The sequence below is a fragment of the Lampris incognitus genome, chromosome 6 (assembly GCF_029633865.1).
Source record: "Lampris incognitus isolate fLamInc1 chromosome 6, fLamInc1.hap2, whole genome shotgun sequence".
Taxonomy (NCBI): Eukaryota; Metazoa; Chordata; class Actinopteri; order Lampriformes; family Lampridae; genus Lampris; species Lampris incognitus.
Window position 1 is genome coordinate 1,030,365 of NC_079216.1, and position 21,095 is coordinate 1,051,459.

General features: G+C 44.6%; 1 protein-coding gene across 1 annotated transcript; it reads right to left on the reverse strand.

The window, feature by feature from the left end:
• Positions 1 to 10,703: 10,703 nt before the first annotated feature.
• Positions 10,704 to 20,319, reverse strand: sycp3 (synaptonemal complex protein 3). Its single transcript, XM_056282321.1, has 8 exons — positions 20,202 to 20,319; positions 20,025 to 20,109; positions 19,811 to 19,845; positions 19,544 to 19,661; positions 18,441 to 18,540; positions 17,607 to 17,705; positions 13,475 to 13,579; positions 10,704 to 10,819 (listed from the first exon to the last, which is right to left on the reverse strand). The coding sequence occupies exons 1-8, from the start codon at positions 20,317 to 20,319 to the stop codon at positions 10,766 to 10,768; spliced, it is 714 nt and encodes a 237-aa protein (XP_056138296.1). The 3' UTR covers positions 10,704 to 10,765.
• Positions 20,320 to 21,095: the final 776 nt, after the last annotated feature.

The window sequence follows — 21,095 nt, forward strand, 5'->3', positions numbered from 1 at the left end:
ACCTCCATGGCTTTGGTGACCGAGCCTTCTCCAGAGCAGCTCCCAGGCTCTGGAACTCACCTCCCCAAATCATTAGAGACTCAGAATTCCTCCCACTCTTCCAATGCCGTCTCAAGATGCACCTTTTCTCCATCGCCTTCTTGTGCCTGCCCCCCCCCCCCCCCCCGTCCGCTCATACACCCCTGGTCTGGGGCAGGCTGGGGACTGAGCGCTTTACCTGCATCTGAAATTTATGTGATTTATTATGTTTGTTTTTCTTTCCCTTTATATCTGTCCAAGTCGGAGAGTACTGCTGGTGTCGTGTGTGGCTGCCGCTTCTCCCTCTCGTAGCCCCCCTTCCCATCCACCCCTGTATGTCTGCCCCCCTTCCCATCCACCCCTGTATATCTGAGTTATATTCCTCTGTCGTCCTGTTTCACCCCATTTATTGTAAAGCGACTTTGAGTACTAGAAAAGCACTATACAAGATTTATTTAATATTATTATTATTATCTTGGTGCCTAGTAACTGGAGAGGGGCATCATCTTGGTATCTAGTAACTGGAGAGGAGCATCATCTTGGTATCTAGTAACTGGAGAGGAGCATCATCTTGGTATCTAGCAACTGGAGAAGAGCATAATCTTGGTATCTAGTAACTGGGTTTGAAGGTGACCGCAGTCACGCCAATATTAAATGTTAAAAAACTGGTTTTATGTTGGTGAGTGAATCACAGGAGACGAATGAGCTGTTGTTCAACTTTATTTAGCAACAACTAGCTTTCATCTAACTTTTGCACTGAGAGTGTCACTACATAAAATCGATCTGCGCCTTTGCAAACCAGAAACCCTGGATGACCAGTGAGGTCCGGCAGCTGCTGAAAGTCCAGGATGCAGCATTCAAGTCAGGTAACTGTGAGGCCTACAGCGCAGCCAGATCCAGCCTCAAAAAGGGCATCAGAACAGCCAAACATAAATATTCCCTACGAATAGAGGACCACTTTCACAATAACTCTGATCCCTGGCGAATGTGGCAAGGCATTCAGTCTATCACAGACTACAAAAGCTCTAATCGCGGTCCCACTGTCCATGATACCTCCCTGCCAGACAAGCTAAATCATTTCTATGCCCGCTTCGACAAGGACAATACTGACCCAGCCACAAAAATCCCCAGCCATCAAGAAAACCAGGTGCTCACTGTATCAGTCGCAGAGGTCAGAGAATCACTGCACAGAGTGAACACACGCAAGGCTGCCGGACCGGACGGCATACCGGGTAGGGTCCTCCGGGAATGTGCCGACCAGCTGGCTGAGGTCTTCACACCTGTATTTAACTTCTCACTGTCCCAATCCAAAGTCCCGGCATGCTTTAAGACCACCTCTATCATTCCTGTCCCCAAGAAACCAACATCCACATGTCTGAATGACTACCGACCCATAGCACTCACCCCCATTGCCATGAAGTGCTTTGAAAGACCGGTTCTGGCTCACATCAAAAACATTATCCCCCCCCACATTCGACCCACATCAGTTCGCCTACCGTCCCAAAAGGTCTACTGAGGATGCCAGTGCCACTGCCCTACACATTGCTCTGACCCACCTTGAACTTAACAACACATACATCTGGATGCTGTTTATAGATTATAGCTCTGCCTTCAACACTATCATCCCCCGCCAAACTAACCACCAAACTCCTCTCCCTTGGCCTCAACCCCTCCCTCTGTAACTGGATCCTGGACTTCCTGACCAACAGACCTCAGTCTGTTAGGTTAGGTGACCATACCTCCTCCACCCTGACCCTCAGCACAGGTGCCCCTCAAGGCTGTGTTCTGAGCCCCCTCCTTTTCTCCCTCTTTACCCACGACTGCCTGCCAACTCACCCCTCAAATGTTATAGTTAAGTTTGCAGATGACACCACAGTCATTGGCCGTATCACCAACAATGACGAGACGGCCTACAGGGACGAGATTCAGCACCTCACATCATGGTGTACTACCAACAATCTTGTCCTCAATGTGCAGAAGACAAAGGAGCTGATTGTGGACTTCAGGAGGTCTAGAAGCTGCAGCCACTCCCCCATTCACATCAGTGGGGTGGAAGTGAAGCGTGTTTCCAGCTTTAAATTCCTTGGAGTCCACATCAGCGAGGACCTTTCCTGGACATTAAACACCCAGGCCCTTGTGAAAAAGGCCCAACAATGCCTGCATTTCCTGAGGAGCGCCCGTCTACCCCCCAAAATTCTCACCAACTTCTACCACTGCACCATAGAGAGCATCCATCTGCATCTCAGTGTGGTACGGCAACTGCACCTCAGTAGACCAGAAAGCTCTGCAGCGGGCCGTCAAGGCGGCCCAGTGTATCACCGGTACCCAGCTCCCAGCCATAAAAGACATTTATCACAAACGCTGCCTTGGAAGGGGTCTGAGCATCAGCAGAGATTCCACCCACCCCAACCATGGACTGTTCTCCCCCCTGCGCTCTGGGAGGCGCTACAGGAGCCTCAGAGCCCGCACTACCAGGCTCAAAAACAGCTTCTTTCCACAAGCTGTTGCCCACCTGAACCTGGCTACCCACTGAATGTCTGCAGATATGTTTAAATATTTTGTACTCCAGCTCTTTTTTTTAACTTATTTTTAGCTTTTGGTCTTCATGTGTGTATATCTTATACTGTGTTTGGTCTTCATGTGTGTATATCTTATACTGTGTGTGGTCTTCATGTGTGTGTATCTTATACTGTGTGTGGTCTTCATGTGTGTGTATCTTATACTGTGTGTGGTCTTCCTGTGTGTATATCTTATACTGTGTTTGGTCTTCATGTGTGTATACCTTATACTGTATTTGCTGTGTGTGTGTGTGTGTGTGTGTGTGTGTGTGTGTGTGTGTGTGTGTGTCTGTCTTGCACTGTTTGGTGAAGCCACAGCCCTCATTTCATTTTTAATATGTGCCTGCACATTGTTTTTAATGACAATAAACTGAATTGAATTGAATTGCTTCTTGTTCTTCTGTCACCTTACAGCAGTCCCTCTCTGCCATCGATCGTCTCACAGTGCCACCCAGTGGCAATGGAATGCAGTGTCCACAAACACAACAATTGGTTTTATGCCAAATGGTTTTCAGTATGGGTTTATTTTGTGGTCTGTAGCAGCTGCCTGTCAGAGCTTTAGGATGTCTAGTTCAGTGTTTCCCAACCCAGTCCTCAAGGAACCCCTATCCTGCAGATTTTCTTTGCAACCCTGAATAGGTACCTGTTTGTAGTTATTCAGCCAGTCAGCAATGAATTATGTCAGATGTTGCACACCTTGCATAATTAAGTGCTGTGAGATGATTGGTTGAGTAAGTACAAGCAGGGCTACCTATGCAGGGTTAACATGAAAATCTGCAGGATAGGGTTTCCTTGAGGACTGGGTTGGGAAACGCTGGTCTAATTCATACTGCTGGCTAGTGGACTACACAATAAAGATGGACAGAACTCATGATCCACGTGTCATTTTACATGCTGTCATCTTACATGAGACCATCCTGAGTGTGCCTGATCACCCCAACCTGCTGAAACGGGGCCTACAGGATTTAAACTAATGGAAAAAAGTGGCATCGCGTGAAAAAAGAAGAATCCACAGTTGAAAAAGTATATAATTTTTGACATTTTTTTTAACTTTTTCACTTTCAAACCTCAGGTATCAAAACTTTTTTCAATTTCAAAATAGATGCAAAGAAAAAAAAAATTTTTGAGCCATAGTTTTTCTGTTAGCATGTAGCTTTATCTGAGTGTACGGCCCTTAACAAATTCTAATGTACATACTATGAGAAGGTAGTCCTCCAGTACATAGCAGGAGGTTAAATTTTGGATGCATCCCAGATGAACCTTCAGTACTAAACAGCCCTGAAACAACATGTTATATAAGGTATCAGCAATTTGCATAATCAGGAAACGGTTTCTCTTCATTTTCAAACTTACAACTTCAGCCCTTGGAGATACAGTACTTTCTCTTACAGTACGGCAGCACGGTGACCCATTAGTCAGCACTGTTGCCGCACAGCAAGAAGGTCCTGGGTTCGAACCTCAGCCTGTCCCAGGTCCTTTCTGTGTGGAGTTTCAATGTCCTCCCTGTGTCTGTGCGGGTTTCCTCCCACCATCAAAAAGCCATGCATGTTAATGTTAATAACATGCATGGCTTGGAGACAGGCCCCTGAGCAAGGCAGTGGACAGAAGAACTGGAGTTGGTCCCTGGGTGCTGCAGCTGCCCACTACTCCTGTACAATAGGATGTTTACATGCAGAGAACACATTTTGTTGTAACCTGCACAATGACAAAAACAAAGTGGCTTTCCTGAAAAGGATGCAGATGTCATCACTGTTCATCCCCTGACATGGCTGCCCAGTCCTGATCCCTGCACCCGTTTTATACCATGTGTTGATATGATACATACTGCTCAGCCCTGATCCCTGGACCTGTTTTATACCATGTGTTGATGTGATATATACTGCTCAGCCCTGATCCCTGGACCTGTTCTATACCATGTGTTGATGTGATATATACTGCTCAGTCCTGATCCCTGGACCTGTTTTATACCATGTTTTGATGTGATATATACTGCTCAGCCCTGATCCCTGGACCTGTTCTATACCATGTGTTGATGTGATATATACTGCTCAGCCCTGATCCCTGGACCTGTTCTAGACCATGTGTTGATATGATATATACCCCTCAGCCCTGATCCCTGGACCTGTTCTATATCATGTGTTGATGTGATATAAACTGCTCAGCTCTGATCCCAGGACCTGTTCTATATCATGTGTTGATGTGATATATACTGCTCAGTCTTGATCCCTGGACCTGTTCTACACCATGTGTTGATGTGATATATACTGCTCAGCCCTGATCCCCGGACCTGTTTTATACCATGTGTTGATGTGATATATACTGCTCAGCCCTGATCCCCGGACCTGTTTTATACCATGTGTTGATGTGATATATACTGCTCAGCCCTGATCCCTGGACCTGTTCTAGACCATGTGTTGATATGATATATACTGCTCAGCCCTGATCCCTGGACCTGTTCTATATCATGTGTTGATGTGATATAAACTGCTCAGCTCTGATCCCAGGACCTGTTCTATATCATGTGTTGATGTGATATATACTGCTCAGTCTTGATCCCTGGACCTGTTCTACACCATGTGTTGATGTGATATATACTGCTCAGCCCTGATCCCCGGACCTGTTTTATACCATGTGTTGATGTGATATACAGTGCATCCGTAAAGTATTCACACCCCTTCACTTTCCCCACATTTTGTTGTGTTACAGCCTTATTCCAAAATGGATTAAATTCCTTTTTTTCTCATCAATCTACACACAATACCCCATAATGACAAAGTTCTTAGCTTTGGGGTTTCTGAGTTAGATTTTCTTACGTATTTCCGGATGAATTATAGCCTTATCTAGTTTATAACTTGTATTTGGGGTTATCAATTCAGACCCCCTCATGAACTAGCTAGCTAGCTAGCGCTTGCTAACAGTAGCCCCTAGGCGTTTATGTTAGCTTAAATGAACTTGAACTGATCATTTCGGGCACATGAGAGATTTTTTTTTATTTTCCTTTTTTGGAACAGACATTATATAGTGATTATTAGACTAATCTTTATGTTAAATACAAAGTGAAGTATTGTTATTTTTGTGAATCCAACTGTTTGTGAACAATAGCTGAAGGAGAATAAATATTTGAAATACTTAATGACAGTCTACTCCATTATTTTCCTTTTTGTGTCACTATAGGCTAGCCTATCTGAAAGTTGTTTGTCTTTTACATAAATAAGACATTTCCACAAGAAATCGATGTAGAAAAAGAGCAATTTGGTGCATACGAATTCACCAGAATGCAGGAAATTAAATGTGTGATGCTCAAAATTTCCAGGGGAAGGACCCCCTGACCCCCCACTAAATGTGCCCCCCCAATGTTCAAGTGAAACTTACTCCTCAGTAACAGTGCAGATCTAACAGTTGGACTACCCCGGGGCTCGAACCCAGGACCTTCTTGCCGTGAGGCGACCGTGCTAACCACTGCGCCACGGTGCCGCCCGAGGCCGCAGAAGTGAACCAAAATAATTTAACAAAGCCCTTACAGAAGGGACATGAACATCAAGCATATGATAAATAACTCATACTTGTCATTTTCAATTGCGTCACAAATGCTGCTACAAACGCTCATCCGCCCTACCAGCTAGCAGGATTGTGAGGTAGACCAGCTCAAAACGTCTCCCACCGGCAGTCTTAAACAGCAGCACACTGCTTAAGGCCTGCACCATGCAGCATACACCAGCTGCTGTCTCCTTCCACTCTGAAGGCTCCAGCTGGCCGCTGCGCTTCCAGTAACAGATAAGGGCTTGATAGGAGGGCTGGGCAATAATTCAGTATCATCATGTATCATCTTTCAATGGTATGAGATTGGGGTAAACATCAGGTTAGTTAACTGGCTGTCTGAACTAGCGCTAGTCTACTGTAGAAGGTACTCCAGCCGGAACGACAGGGGTGCCACTCTCAAGCTGGTGTAGACAAGCTGCTCCAAGCGCCGCGAGTGGGACAGAAATGGGACCAATCGGCGAATTTCACAACATCACAAACCACATCGCAATCCTGGGGACTTACCTTCCTATAGATCCTCATTTCCATAGGCCGTGTCCATACTGGGCGTGACGTCATTGCGTCACACATGTATGTGCTGAAACAGTGGATTTGACGGCATCTTGTTGAGACAACATGGCCAATCGTTGCCGTTCAGCCTCCTGGCAAAGAAGCTGGCTTCTAAAGCTAAAAATGGGATTAGGTGGGGGCTCGGGTGGTGTTACGGAGTATGTAAACGTAATAACTAGCCTTTCCTGCTAGTGGTTATGAATGTCATTTTAAAGTATGCCACTCAGTTCACAGCATTGCCAATTCCTGGCTACATACATACATACTTAGCCTCTGCAAACATGACACTGACTATTACACACATGCTGCACGGCGGCAGCAAAAGCCAAACAGGAAGAATAACGCATGGCAGGCTTACCTACTTGAAGACCCCACATGTGGACTTCCGTTCTGGCGGGACGTCAGTACATCTCTTCATCAGTGGTTGAATGTCCGTGCGACCAAGAACGTCACGGTGGACATGCAGTAAAGTCAGGTGTGTGAGTCGTCTCTGGGTCACGTTTTGAGGCGGCGGAGGGTGGAGAGGAAGCGGCGGAGACAGGTAGAAGGGTGGAGAGGAAGCGGCGGAGACAGGTAGAAGGGTGGGGAGGAAGCGGCGGAGACAGGTAGAAGGGTGGGGAGGAAGCGGCGGAGACAGATACTAGACATAGGCAAAGTTCAATAAACTGTTCCACCTCTGTGAGTAGTTCCCTTGTTTGAGAATGCAGTGCTCCGACAAATCCAGCAACATCTTGAGCTGACTCGAGTCCCTTTGTCTTGGAGAGCTCAGCCAGCAGTGTGAGCTGCATATGTAGACGGGATTTGTCAGTCTGTGCAGCATTGATCTCATTCCCCCCAGAGGACGCTCCATTTACGGCACTGATGAGAGTCGGCTCTCTCAGGGCTGCGACTTGCAGTCCTTCTGTAGAAGTCACGCCGCCATTGCTGCTCTCCTACATCAGTCACCATGGCCTCGGCCTTCTCTGTCACCCTTAGACGGGCAGGGGTGGTTCTGCTGGTTCGTGGAGGAAGGGGCATTTGAACATTGTTTTTTTTCTGCACAAGCCTCCAGTTTGGCAGTCCTCTCCTGGACAACACCACCTTCTCACAGTGCATGCATGCGCTGTCGTAGCGCAGTCACACAGTCCAGTGCGCCCTTCGCACTCTGGAGAGTTCTGGCTACGGTGTCGCACGGTCCAAACAGAGCCTCACAGCTCAAAAGGCCAAAGTGTGTTCTTGCTTTTGTAGCTTGTTTGTATCGACCAGGTATTTTCGCCCGAGTATCTCCCCTTACTGTCCTGTCTTGCTCTAGCACCTTGGGTGTCTCCAACAGGGCTGCATATGAGGAGCAAACCCGTGAAATAGCCCTTGTGCATAATGACAGCAAGTGGCAGACCACCTCGTCACGACCAAACATAGACCGGAACAGCGACTCACGCTTTGAGGACTCCCCTACCACCACTGAGACATTCCGTGCAAAGTGTAGCGTGTCTGCAGCGACGTGAACTTGCCTCGCCACGTCCTGCAACAGCAGAGCTGGCGGATAGTTACTGCGGGGCACGCGGAGCGCACCGGGACGCGGCTCTTGGACGCGGCTCTTCCCGTTTTGCCTGCAGCACCTGGACGCGGCTCTTCCCGTTTTGCCTGCAGCACCGGGACGCGGCTCTTGGACGCGGCTCTTCCCGTTTTGCCTGCAGCACCTGGACGCGGCTCTTCCCGTTTTGCCTGCACGCCTGAGATGCGGCCTGACACATTAGCAGCGCCATCGAAGCAAAATCCCTTCAGACGTCCCAGCGGCAAATTCAAGCGCACAGAAGCATCTCTAATGCGGGGAAGCGATGTTTCTCCAGTTGAATCAGGCGCCTTATAAACCCCAAGGAAAACCTTCACTGCCTCCACTTGTGAATCCACGTATTGCAGACTACAGGAAACCTGATCTGTTGTACTCGCATCTGCAGTTACACCAGAGGATAATGATGCTCCCTCACTTCGGACACGAGTCCCCTTTGAAGAGCAGGGCACATATGTGCAGTGTTTCCTTCTGAATCGTGTCCCACATCCAGTTGTCTCTTCGCGGCAGCCACTGGCGGGATTTAGGCAACTCATATGTCCTCTCCATCATTAGCTTCCAAAGCACTCCTGATATCACAGTGCAGCCATTTCCACCGGTTAAACCAGCTTTTTCAAATGACCCCTGGAAGGTCTCTGTTCCAGGTCCCCTCCCAGGAAAACGCAGGTCTGGTCGACAAGGCTCGTCAGGTCCTCTCACTCTCACGTTAGCTGGGCGGCCTGGCCTGGAGCATGGAGCTGCCGAGCCTGCTGAGTCCTGCCGGCGGCCTGGCCTGGAGCATGGAGCTGCTGAGTCCTGCCGGCGGCCTGGCCTGGAGCATGCAGCTGCCGAGCCTGCTGAGTCCTGCCGGACTGGGTTTGCTAACCTCAGCTCTTGGGTGTTAGCAGCCGCTAACCCGCTAGCTACGCCGTCCGCACTGCTAATATCCTCCTGGTGATCGTCAGTGGGGACAGTAGAAGTAGGCCTAGGTGTTGCTGCTTCTATCTCGGTCGTCCTGGCGGTTTTCACGTTTTTAGAGTCTAAACAGTCTTGAGACTCGTTTTTGCGCCATGCCATTAAGTGAAGTGGCCTCGTCCGACGGCCGTTTATCAATCAGTGCCTCGTGACTGAGCGTTTGTATCAACATCAAAGTGACACCGCCGGGACGCGAACCAGTCGACTAAAGGGTCCGACCCGTTAGCCAAGGGCCAACGTGTCTACTTAGCCATGCACGTTACAATATACTTGAAAAAGAAAATAAAACTGCAGGCAGCAGTAGGAGTGCTCCACCTGCCTGCAGCTCCTTCTCCGTGCAGCTAGGGGGTGCTGCAGCACCCTCAGCGCCCCATTCCCGCGCCCCTGCTGGTGAGCGGCTGAATGTAGTGAAGGACCAGAGAGAGCACGCAGTGCGTGTGACGTCTACACTCTACAGCGTAGGTCAAGTGTACGGTGTGAGGTGAGGTCAACATAAATCACCTCTTCCAAGGCCTGGTGTTACTTAAATCACCTCTTCCAAGGCCTGGTGTTACTTAAATAATCTCTTTCAAGGCCTGGTGTTACTTAAATCATCTCTTCCAAGGCCTGGTGTTACTTAAATCATCTCTTCCAAGGCCTGGTGTTACTTAAGACACAGAGTATTTAAACCCAGTAGTGAATCACACATCTTTTTATGGCTTTATTATTTTGAAAGTATTAATTTTCATCCTTAAATAACTTGCTCTCAGCTGTGAAAACAGACAGCTGTAACAGGAAGTCTGAATAACACCAGAGAAGATGTTCATGTTACACTAACATGACACATGACAACATGCACATTTTGTAAAAGGAAGTCTGAGTAACACAAGAGCAGATGATATGAGCTTCATGTTACACTAACACAACACATGACAACAACATGCACATGTTGTAACAGGAAGTCTGAATAACACCAGAGAAGATGTTCACGTTACACTAACATGACACAGGACAACAATATAAACATGTTGACAGGTCAGCCCATATTTGCATCATTTAACAAATTTGCTTTTGCTTGTTGAATGAATTTAACATTTGGATTTAATTCTGCTTACAAACCAGAACAAAGCATTCACACCAGTGCTTCATCTTGTGGTGGACTGGACCATGACGGATGAGTGGAACACATGGTGGGGTGTTTGAGAGATCTTTCATTTAGCATTTCAAATCAAAAGCAACATTCAACAGTGGCCTTTATTTATCCAGGTCACCTGGGCACCAACAGAACCTTGAAACCTGGACACTGAACCGGTTTGAGCTTTGACCCTATAGCTTTTGCACACTGACCACAAAATGCAAAGACAATAGCATTTCATCCAACCCCTTGTCTGGCTCAGTGCATTGTGGGAAAAAAAACTACTGTACAGAGCCTCATCTGAATAAATACAACACTTATTTTCTTAAACTACCAAAAAATAACTACAAAGAAGCAGCACCGTAATACAACAGAAACCCAGTAAGTTGTAGAAATACATCTTCAAGTACTAAATAAAAGCTTGGTAAACACTGCCTTTTTCAAATTTAGAGGCAGTCAGTCAGTTATCATGGTGACAGCAGACTAGAACAACATGGACTGGAGAGACTTGCGGACTGTGGCCATCTCCTGTTGTTGCTATGGAAACAAAAATATGACAATTCAGACTTCTGGGCATGAATTAGTGACAGCATTGGTTGTACCTGTATCATAATGTGTTGTATTAAAAGGTGTGTGAGGTTGTAACTTGACCTGCATGACAAACACACTAATGTGTACTCCAGTCTGTAACGTTGAAAAGCACAATGCATTTGAGTGATGTGATTAGTGCACTGGTGATGTGTTTTGTCATTGTAAACAGCTATCTACCTATGTGCCAAATAGCATCCATCCATCTATCATCCAAACCACTTATCCTGCTCTCGGGCTTACGGGGATGCTGGAGCATCCCCGTGAACCCAATTGTAGATTATAGAAGATTGTAGAAGTTACAAGGGCTTGTCCTTGTGTTAAAAGATGTTAAGACTGTAGAAGTTACAAGGGCTTGTCCTTGTGTTAAAAGATGTTAAGACTGTAGAAGTTACAAGGGCTTGTCCTTGTGTTAAAAGATGTTAAGACTGTAGAAGTTACAAGGGCTTGTCCTGGTGTTAAAAGATGTTAAGACGGTAGAAGTTACAAGGGCTTGTCCTTGTGTTAAAAGAAGCTAAGACTGTGGAAGTTACAAGGGCTTGTCCTTGTGTTAAAAGATGTTAAGATTGCAAAAGTTACAAGGGCTTGTCCTTGTGTTAAAAGAAGATACGACTGTAGAAGTTACAAGGACTTGTCCTTGTGTTAAAAGATGTTAAGACTGTTGGAGTTACAAGGGCTTGTCCTTGTGTTAAAAGATGTTAAGATTGTAGAAGTTACAACGGCTTGTCCTTGTGTTACAAGATATTACGATTCTAGAAGTTACAAGGGCTTGTCCTTGTGTTAAAAGAAGCTAAGACTGTAGAAGTTACAAGGGCTTTTCCTTGTGTTAAAAGATGTTAAGATTGTCGAAGTTACAAGGGCTTGTCCTTGTGTTAAAAGAAGCTAAGACTGTAGAAGTTAAAAGGGCTTGTCCTTGTGTTAAAAGATGTTAAGATTGTAAAAGTTACAAGGTCTTGTCCTTGTTAAAAGATGTTAAGATTGTAAAAGTTACAAGGGCTTGTCCTTGTGTTAAAAGAATCTAAGACTGTAGAAGTAACAAGGGATGGTCCTTGTGTTAAAAGATGTTAAGATTGTAGAAGTTACAAGGGCTTGTCCTTGTGTTAAAAGAAGCTAAGACTGTAGAAGTTAAAAGGGCTTGTCCTTGTGTTAAAAGATGTTAAGATTGTAGAAGTTACAAGGGCTTGTCCTTGTGTTAAAAGATGTTAAGACTGTAGAAGTTACAAGGGCTTGTCCTTGTGTTAAAAGATATTACGATTGTAGAAGTTACAAGGGGTTTTCCTTGTGTTAAAAGATGCTAAGATTGTCGAAGTTACAAGGGCTTGTCCTTGTGTTAAAAGAAGATACGACTGTAGAAGTTACAAGGGCTTGTCCTTGTGTTAAAAGATGTTAAGATTGTAGAAGTTACAAGCGCTTGTCCTTGTGTTAAAAGATATTATGATTGTAGACGTTACAAGGGCTTGTCCATGTGTTAAAAGAAGCTAAGACTATAGAAGTTACAAGGGCTTGTCCTTGTGTTAAAAGATGTTAAGATTGTCGAAATTACAAGGGCTTGTCCTTGTGTTAAATGATATTACGATTGTAGAAGTTACAAGAGCTTGTCCTTGTGTTAAAAGGTGTTTAGATTGTAGAAATTACAAGGGCTTGTCCTCTTGTTACATGATGTTAAGATTATGGGAGTTACAAGGGCTTGTCCTTGTGTTAAAAGATGTTAAGATTATAAAAGTTACAACGGCTTGTCCTCATGTTACAAGATGTTATGATTGTGACATGACCTTCAAATGTGTAACACAAACGAACAAATGTGCAATGGAGTCTGTAACACTGAAGAAAAGGCTGTGTTTACTGTGTGTTTTATGTTTGCAACACAACCTGCAAACTTGTGAGAGGTTTTATAGTTCTGTCTGTAAATACACAAAACACATTTTGCCAACCAACACTCATTCAAATCCTTTGCAGCCACGCTGGCAGCGTCCTCCTGTAGAAGTGGCTTGAAGGTTTTGTGTTGCAGATCATTGTTAAGCTACTTGGAGCTAGATCACATCCTGCTGTGGTGCTCAGCCTTGAGAATAAAGGCACATTTAAGTGTAAATATTCGTAGACATGTATTTTTCGTAGCTGACCTTAATTTAGTCCGTTCAACCAGTAAATTTGAACACAGATGAATAAGAACTGGACTTTACGGACTGGAGTACATGTTAGTACATTTGTGTTCCAGGTTTGCAGGTTCACACATCTTTTAATGCAACGGCTCGTAGCTTCAGTTTCACTATGAGGATGGCGACTGCCAGCAAAAGTTTTAATGACTTGAAAAGTTCCAATTAAACCTCATAATATCAAATTCATTCTTTTTACAAAATGTATTTGGCACATTTGCAGATAGCTGCTTACAAAATCATTACAAGTTTTCAAAGTTATATCACACACACATTTTGCTCTTCAGGTTTACAGACTGGAGTATATGTTCATGCATTTGTCTTGCAAATAATTCTAACTGCTCGATATTGAAGGTAAATTAGCACTCTTGGGTAAGTATAATTGGTTTAAGAAAATGCACCTCAGCCGTTTCTCAACTCTAACTCAACTGAACACTGGCACTTTTCTCACCGTGTCCATGAGGATCTTTTTCTGCAGTGTTGCCATCTCTTTCCTCAGTTCCTGCTGTGCCCCCTGCAGAAAGGCCTCGTGGCTCTTCTCCATCTCTTCCATATTCTGGAGGAGCACAAAAGACAAACCAAGGCTCATCACAGGACTTCATGGACTGGATGATGAGCAGCACTGCACCAGGAAGAACATGTGTGGATCTGAATACATAAAAAAGTAAAATTTCCCCTTTTCCTATCACTCTTTCTTGACCTTGCTTGAAAATGTCAGAAAATTAAAATTACAAGGAAAATTTCTAAGTATCTTTGAGCATGCCTTGTGGAATTCTAACTTATTTTGCTACTCAAACGTAATGAAGTCAACATTGACTTGATAATGACGATGCTGCTCAGCTGGAAAAACTACAAATTCATGGAAAACTCGCTTACAAAGTACACTCGCAGTCCATATTATTGCCCATTTAAATTTTAATCAATATAAAGGTGATTAGGCGGCACGGTGGTGCAGTGGTTAGCGCAGTTGCCTCACAGTAAGAAGGTCCTGGGTTCGAGCCCCGAGGTCGTCCAACCTTGGGGGTCGTCCCAGGTCGTCCTCTGTGTGGAGTTTGCATGTTCTCCCCATGTCTGCATGGGTTTCCTTCAGGGGCTCCGGTTTCCTCCCACAGTCCAAAGACGTGTAGGTCAGGTGACTCAGCGCACTAAATTGTCTCTAGGTGTGAATGGGTGTGTGTGTGTCGGCCCTGTGTGATGGCCTGGCGGCCTGTCCAGGATGTCTCCCTGCTTGCTGCCAAATGACTGCTGGGATAGGCCCCAGCATACCCGCGACCCTGAGAGCAGGATAAGCGGTTTGGATAATGGATGGATGGATAAAGGTGATTAAGAATCAGGCCTTAATGGACAATACACTTTAGTCCTTTTTCTGCCATGCCAGAGTTCTAATGATCCTTTCATGACTACTTTACAATTTATCAGAAAACTCTGGTACATATATAATGTATACAAAGAAAAGTCATAGCAGACACTGAAATTGCAATGGATTGTGGTCTAGGAATGTTAATTTTCCTTCTGCCAAGGTTGGCCCTATGTAACCTCATTGGAAAGATCAGCATCAGAATCATGTTTACTGGCCATGTAGGTTTGCACATACATGGAATGTGACTCCGGTTTCATGTCTCTCTCAGTGTACTTAACATAGAATAATAACACTACAACACAACGACCTTCACATAGTATATACAAGGACTGACTTATACAGATGAAATCAGAGATGATAAAGTGCAGTGGTGCAGAGAATATATCAGAGATGCTGAAATACATGTTGGCAGCTTACTTACATACATGCCTGAGGTAGATGTACACGACAGAGTGTACCAGTATACGTGCAATGTACAGTACAGTACATACAACATATATACAGTACAGTCAAGGCTCAGCGTTTTCGGTTTTTATTTTTCAAAGCCATCCAGCATGCCGAATTTTGCCACAAGAGGACACTATTACATAACCTCACATGAACAGGAACAACTTTTGGATGCATGGAAACATAAAATCCGGGTGAAAATCAGTTTAAACCGATCTGCTCCTTTTAAAAAAATCTGGGTATTTTTTTGGTGAAAAGCGGTAAAAACCAAAAACGCTGAGCCTTGAGTACAATATATACAACATGTACAGTACAGTATAAACATGTACAGTACAGTATATACAACATATACAGTACAGTATATACATGTACAGTACAGTACAGTATATACAAAATGGTGGATTTATTGACAGTGTTAAGTGTTCATTTGAATGACAGCCTGCAGAAGGAAACTGTTTTTATATCTGGTTGTTTTGGGGTAAAGTGCTCTGTAGCGCCACCAGAGGGGAGGAGTTGGAACAGATTGTGACCAGGTTATCCAAAGGAGTTGAATCAAGTGCAACTGGACTTGGTATATATATAACCATATACAGTGCATCCGGAAAGTATTCACACCCCTTCACTTTCCCCACATTTTGTTATGTTACAGCCTTACTCCAAAATGGATTAAATTCATTTTTTTTCTCATCAATCTACACACAATACCCCATAATGACAAAGTGAAAAAGGTTTTGTAGAAATTTTTGCAAATTTATTAAAAATAAAAAACTGAAATATTGCATGTACATAAGTATTCACACCCTTTGCTATGACACTCAAAATTGAGCTCAGGTTCATCCTGTTTCCACTGATCATCCTTGAGATGTTTCTACATCTTGATTGGAGTCCAACTCTAGTAAATTCAACTGATTGGACATGATTTGGAAAGGCACACACCTGTCTATATAAGGTCCCACTGTTGACAGTGCATGTCAGAGAAGAAACCAAGCCATGAAGTCAAAGGAATTGTCTGTGGACCTCCGAGACAGGATTGTATCGAAGCACAGATCTGGGGAAGGGTACAAAAAAGTTTCTACAGCTTTGAAGGTCCTGAAGAGCACAGTGGTCTCCATCATTCGTAAATGGAAGAAGTTTCGATCCACCAGGACTCTTCCTAGAGCTGGCCGCCCAGCCAAATTCAGCAATCGGGGAAGAAGGGCCTTGGTCAGGGAGGTGACCAAGAACCCGATGGTCACTCTGACAGAGCTCCAGAGTTCCTCTGTGGAGATGAGAGAACCTTCCAGAAGGACAACCATCTCTGCAGCACTCCACCAATCAGGCCTTTATGGTAGAGTGGCCAGATGGAAGCCTCTGCTCAGTAAAAGGCACATGACAGCCCGCTTGGAGTTTGCCAGAAAGCACCTAAAGGACTCTCAGACCATGAGAAACAAGATTCTCTGGTCTGATGAAACCAAGATTGAACTCTTTGGCCTGAATGTCAAACGTCACGTCTGGAGGAAACCAGGCACCTCTCATCACCTTGCTAATACCATCTCTACAGTGAAGCATGGTGGTGGCATGATGTTTTTCAGCGGCAGGAACTGGAAGACTAGTCAGGATCGAGGGAAAGATGAATGGAGCAAAGTACAGAGAGATCCTTGATGTAAACCTGCTCCAGAGCGCTCAGGACCTCAGACTGGGGCGAAGGTTTACCTTTCAACACGACAACGACCCTAAACACACAGCCAAGACAACGAAGGAGTGGCTTCGGGACAAGTCTGTGAATGTCCTTGAGTTGCCCAGCCAGAGCCCAGACTTGAGCCCCATTGAACATCTCTGGAAAGACCTGAAAATAGCTGTGCAGTGACGCTCCCCATCTAACCTTACAGAGCTCGAGAGGATCTGCAGAGAAGAATGGGAGAAATACCCCAAATATAGGTGTGCCAAGCTTGTAGCTTCATACCCAAGAAGACTTGAGGCTGTAATCGCTGCCAAGGGTGCCTCAACCAAGTACTGAGTAAAGGGTGTGAATACTTATGTACATGCAATATTTCAGTTTTGTATTTTTAATAAATTTGCAAAAATTTCTACAAAATCTTTTTCGCCTTGTCATTTAGGTTACTGTATGTACATTGATGAGAGAAAAAAGGAATTTAATCCACTTTGGAATAAGGCTGTAACATAAAAAAATGTGGGGAAAGTGAAGGGGTGTGAATACTTTCCGGATGCACTGTATATATAACCATGACCTGGATGAATGAGAACATTCACAGACATGTTGTGACCAGGTTGTGAGTTGGAACAGGTTGTGACCAAGGTGTGAGAAAGATGAGGGAAAGGAGCTATGAGGCTCCTCCACAAAATAAACTATCAAAATGCTCCTTGTCATGGCTGATGCTAAAAACTTCTGGGTCCTGTTCATTATGACGTAACCTTTGCTGCTTTACTCCAGTATTCAGTCATGGGTTCAACACATGTGTATGCAGGTTCTCTGCCTGAAAAGCAGCCGATCACACTACACCAGCCAATTTCACTGATTTGCACACTTTCTAGACAGGGAAGGACTAACGAGTGAAATCAGATGGTGTAGTTTGAGTTGGAAAGAACCTACATACACATGGCTTCTATGGCACACTGTTTAATACGCCTTACTTACATATTTGTTCTGATGTGTCCAAACCAGTGTGAGTGACTTCTGACAGTTCTCTAAACAGTTTCAGCAAAAGGGAAATTTGAGATGGAAGTGATTACAGGTAAAAACTCTGTTCCTCATTTTCAAGCTGGTTTCTAGACTCACCTTCACAAACTGCTCATACAGTTCTTTGATGGATTTCAGTCTCTGGCTCTGTGCTACTTTGGCTTGCTGGAGAAGTTTCTGCTGCTGTCTAAGAAGATTCTAAAGGAGGGCACACACATTTCCAAACATGTCAACTTCTACACTTAAATCTGTTATCAAGTTATCTTCTACACTATTACTCTTACCAAGTCAACGTCTATACTAATACTCCCACACTAAGTTATCTCCCACACTAAGAAAGCCATTTTATTTTTGTCATTGTATAGTTGTTCGGCTACGATGACATGTGTTCTCTGCATGTAACCCATCCTATTGTATAGGAGCAGTGAGCAGCTGCAGTGCCCGGGGACCAACTCCAGCTCTTCTTTCTATTGCCTTGCTCAGGGGCACAGACAGGAGTATTACCCTAACATGCATGTCTTTTTGATGGTGGGAGGAAACAGGAACACCCAGAGGAAACACACGCAGACATGGGGAGAACATGCAAACTCCACACAGAAAGGACCTGGGACGGCCTGGGGTTTGAACCCAAGACCTTGCTGTGAAGCAACAGTGCTAACCACTGGGCCACCGTGCCGCCCACCAATACTCTGTTATTAAGTTATCACCCACACTAATACTGTCTTCAAAAATACTTTGTCCAAGTTATTTTATGTTTCACTCATCAGTGTTATGATCCTGTGTCTTTTAGTTTGTGTTTTGTGTAGCAGTCTCTCAATGTTGGGTAGTGGGTAGACAGTTGACATTATGACATTATTATCCTTCTCCAGAAACATTCTGCAATCCTTTTCATGAAGGACTTTCTATGAGCAACAAAAAAGCAAACCAGCTGACATTAAGCTTCTCCTCTTGCTCCTCAGCTCTCTGTGCTTCTGTCTCCCACTGCTGTAGCACAGAGGAGACCTGCTGGGAATAGTCTTGGGTCAGCTTCTGCCTGGAAAAATAGACAAACAAGGCTCTATTGCATGTTGTCGGACTTGGGAGAGATCCTCCTCTGTTGCTCTCCCTGAGGTTTCTTCCTATTTTTTCTCCCTGTTAAAGGTTTTTTAGGGAGTTGTTCCTTATCCGATGCAAGGGTCTAAGGACTGGATGTTGTGTTGCTGTAAAGTCCCTTAGGACAAATTTGTAATTTGTGATATTGGGCTATAAAAATAAAATTAACTAATGCCCAACCTGTGCACTATTAGCCGTTACAGCGTCACAACTTATTAAAGTGGTTCTCGTTCAGGGGCTGACTGCACCAAAGCGTTCTCTTAATGAAAATAACCCATATTATGAATACACTGGAAACCGTTTATAGTGATCTGTGATATAGGGCTACACAAATAAAAAAATGGACTTGACTACAGTGATTACATCCTTCAAGGCTGATATGATCACTATAAGCTGTTGATCACTTTAAGTGGGGTCAGTTTCAAACTTCGAACTTTTTCCTTCCGGATGACCATCTAACTGACACGTGTGCACTTATCAAAACAAATGTAATGAGACAGACAGCTTCTCTTTTTTTACTTTATTTAACTGACTGGAAAACAGTAGCCTACTGTTGGGTATTCTACTGTGACAAACTATCAGCTCCTTCAAACCAGGAATTTGAAAATAGACCAAGGGCTACTTTTTTGTAACAGTAGGTCAAAATCTAAAAATGAAAGCAGCTATGACACTGTTTTGGAGGCAGATTTTTTTGAATTTCACAGTGAAGGTGCTGCCATTCAGTGTCATGGGAATAAGTGTGAAAGTAATTAAACACATAAGATTTCCTGAGTTACCTTGGTTTTAAAAAAAACATTTCTCATGTATGAAAGACCCAAAATGATGACTTTAAGCAAATGTTTAATGTTCAATGACCAGACTATTTAAACGTTAGTGCAGAACTTATTAGAAGTGGTGTCCACTGTAATTTTACAGATTTGAAAGGAGGAAAAGTGACCTCTGACCTCTGCCCATACTGGATTTTCCACAGCTGTTCCAGTTTGTGGTGACTTCCCTTCAGGGAGTTCTTCGTCAGGGACTCCAGACGTTTTCTCTTGGCCTGCATCACCTTGCTGATATCCGCTACAGGAAACGTCGCAGATATGAACACACACATTTTGCTCCATACACGTAACTGTTTTCATCAAAACGCGCACACACACACACACACACACACACACACACACACACACACACACACACACACACACACACACCGAGACTATACCTACCCCCAAATCTCTCCAACATGGTCTGGACCTCATTCCTGGGGTGGAAAGGGTGAACATGTAAATTTACTTTTCTATTATCCATCCATCCATTATTCAAACCGTTTATCCTGCTCTCAGGGTCACGGGGCTTTATTGTGATGATGATGATGATTGTTATTATGATTATGATTATTACTGAGGAGTGCTAAAATTCGACAGATCTTTGTCAACACACCCCACAGCAGGAGCATCTAACGCCTCTTCCTCCAGTTCAGCTGAGCTTCTCTTCTTAGCCAACTTGTCAACAAACGGGGTGGCATCTTAGAAAGGAGTCACACAAGAGAACAACAGCGTGAGAGTTGTCCGGCAGCAGTGAAACTAAACAATTTACTCCTCAAAGACAAAGACAAACCTCTTCCATCGTCCTCCGAAGTGTGGCCTTTCGCCTCCTCCATTGGAAAATCAAACGCTTTCAAATCAAATTTCTCCTCCGGCTCTTTGGCTTTCTGTTTCCTCGCCTTCGCAGCCATTATTTTAATACGTTTTCTTGAATGAATATTACTTGGTAACTAGGTGGTTTACCTGGATGAAAAGCTTATTAAAAGCCTATTATTAAAACTCCACCCTGGTATCTGACAGTAACTTGACGTTTTTTCTTCTTCTTACTTACAACTCCTCTCCTTAGCGCACCGCTAGCTCTCGTTAGCGCCCCGCTAGCTCTCGTTAGCTCCTTGCTAGCTCTCGTTAGCGCCCCGCTAGCTCTCGTTAGCGCCCCGCTAGCTCTCGTTAGCTCCTAGCTTCCGATGAATCCGGACCAACGTCAGCAGCCACGCGCGCGTGAGTCACGGCGTAGCAGAGCGGGAAAATCCCGCACCCGCCCGAACCACTGACCAACAGGGGCGTGCCTTCATGTCGATGTCCAAACATGGAGTTCCGGATCCATGTCGCAAATCAACGGAGTGTATTTGACCGCCTTGCATTCATTTGTTTCATGTTTACATTTCTACATCTTTAATTGACTTTAATGGGCTAAAAGGTGCAATAAAAAGTATTTTTAATTACTATTAGTGCCTAATGTCGGCAGCCGTACCAACATGTACCCTGGCTCTGCCAAATAACACAAGCTAAGCAGGTGTGGGCTTGGCTAGTACTTGGATGGAAGACATCCCGGAAAAATTGAGTTGCTGCAGGGAGTGGTGTTGGTGGGGCAGTAGGGGGCAGTCTTTCCTCTGGTCCTAATAAAAACAACAATATCAAATCCCAATGCCCCAGGGCAGTGACGGGGACACTGTGCTGTAGGAGATGC

Excerpts from the sequence above, each read along its gene's own strand:
- sycp3 (XM_056282321.1), bottom strand. The coding sequence starts at position 20,319 with ATGGCTGCGAAGGCGAGGAAACAGAAAGCCAAAGAGCCGGAGGAGAAA. Across the intron at positions 20,110-20,201 it reads TTCGGAGGACGATGGAAGAG|ATGCCACCCCGTTTGTTGAC; the intron begins GTTTGTCTTTGT and ends CTCCTTTCTAAG. Across the intron at positions 10,820-13,474 it reads AAAAGATCCTCATGGACACG|CAACAACAGGAGATGGCCAC; the intron begins GTGAGAAAAGTG and ends TTGTTTCCATAG.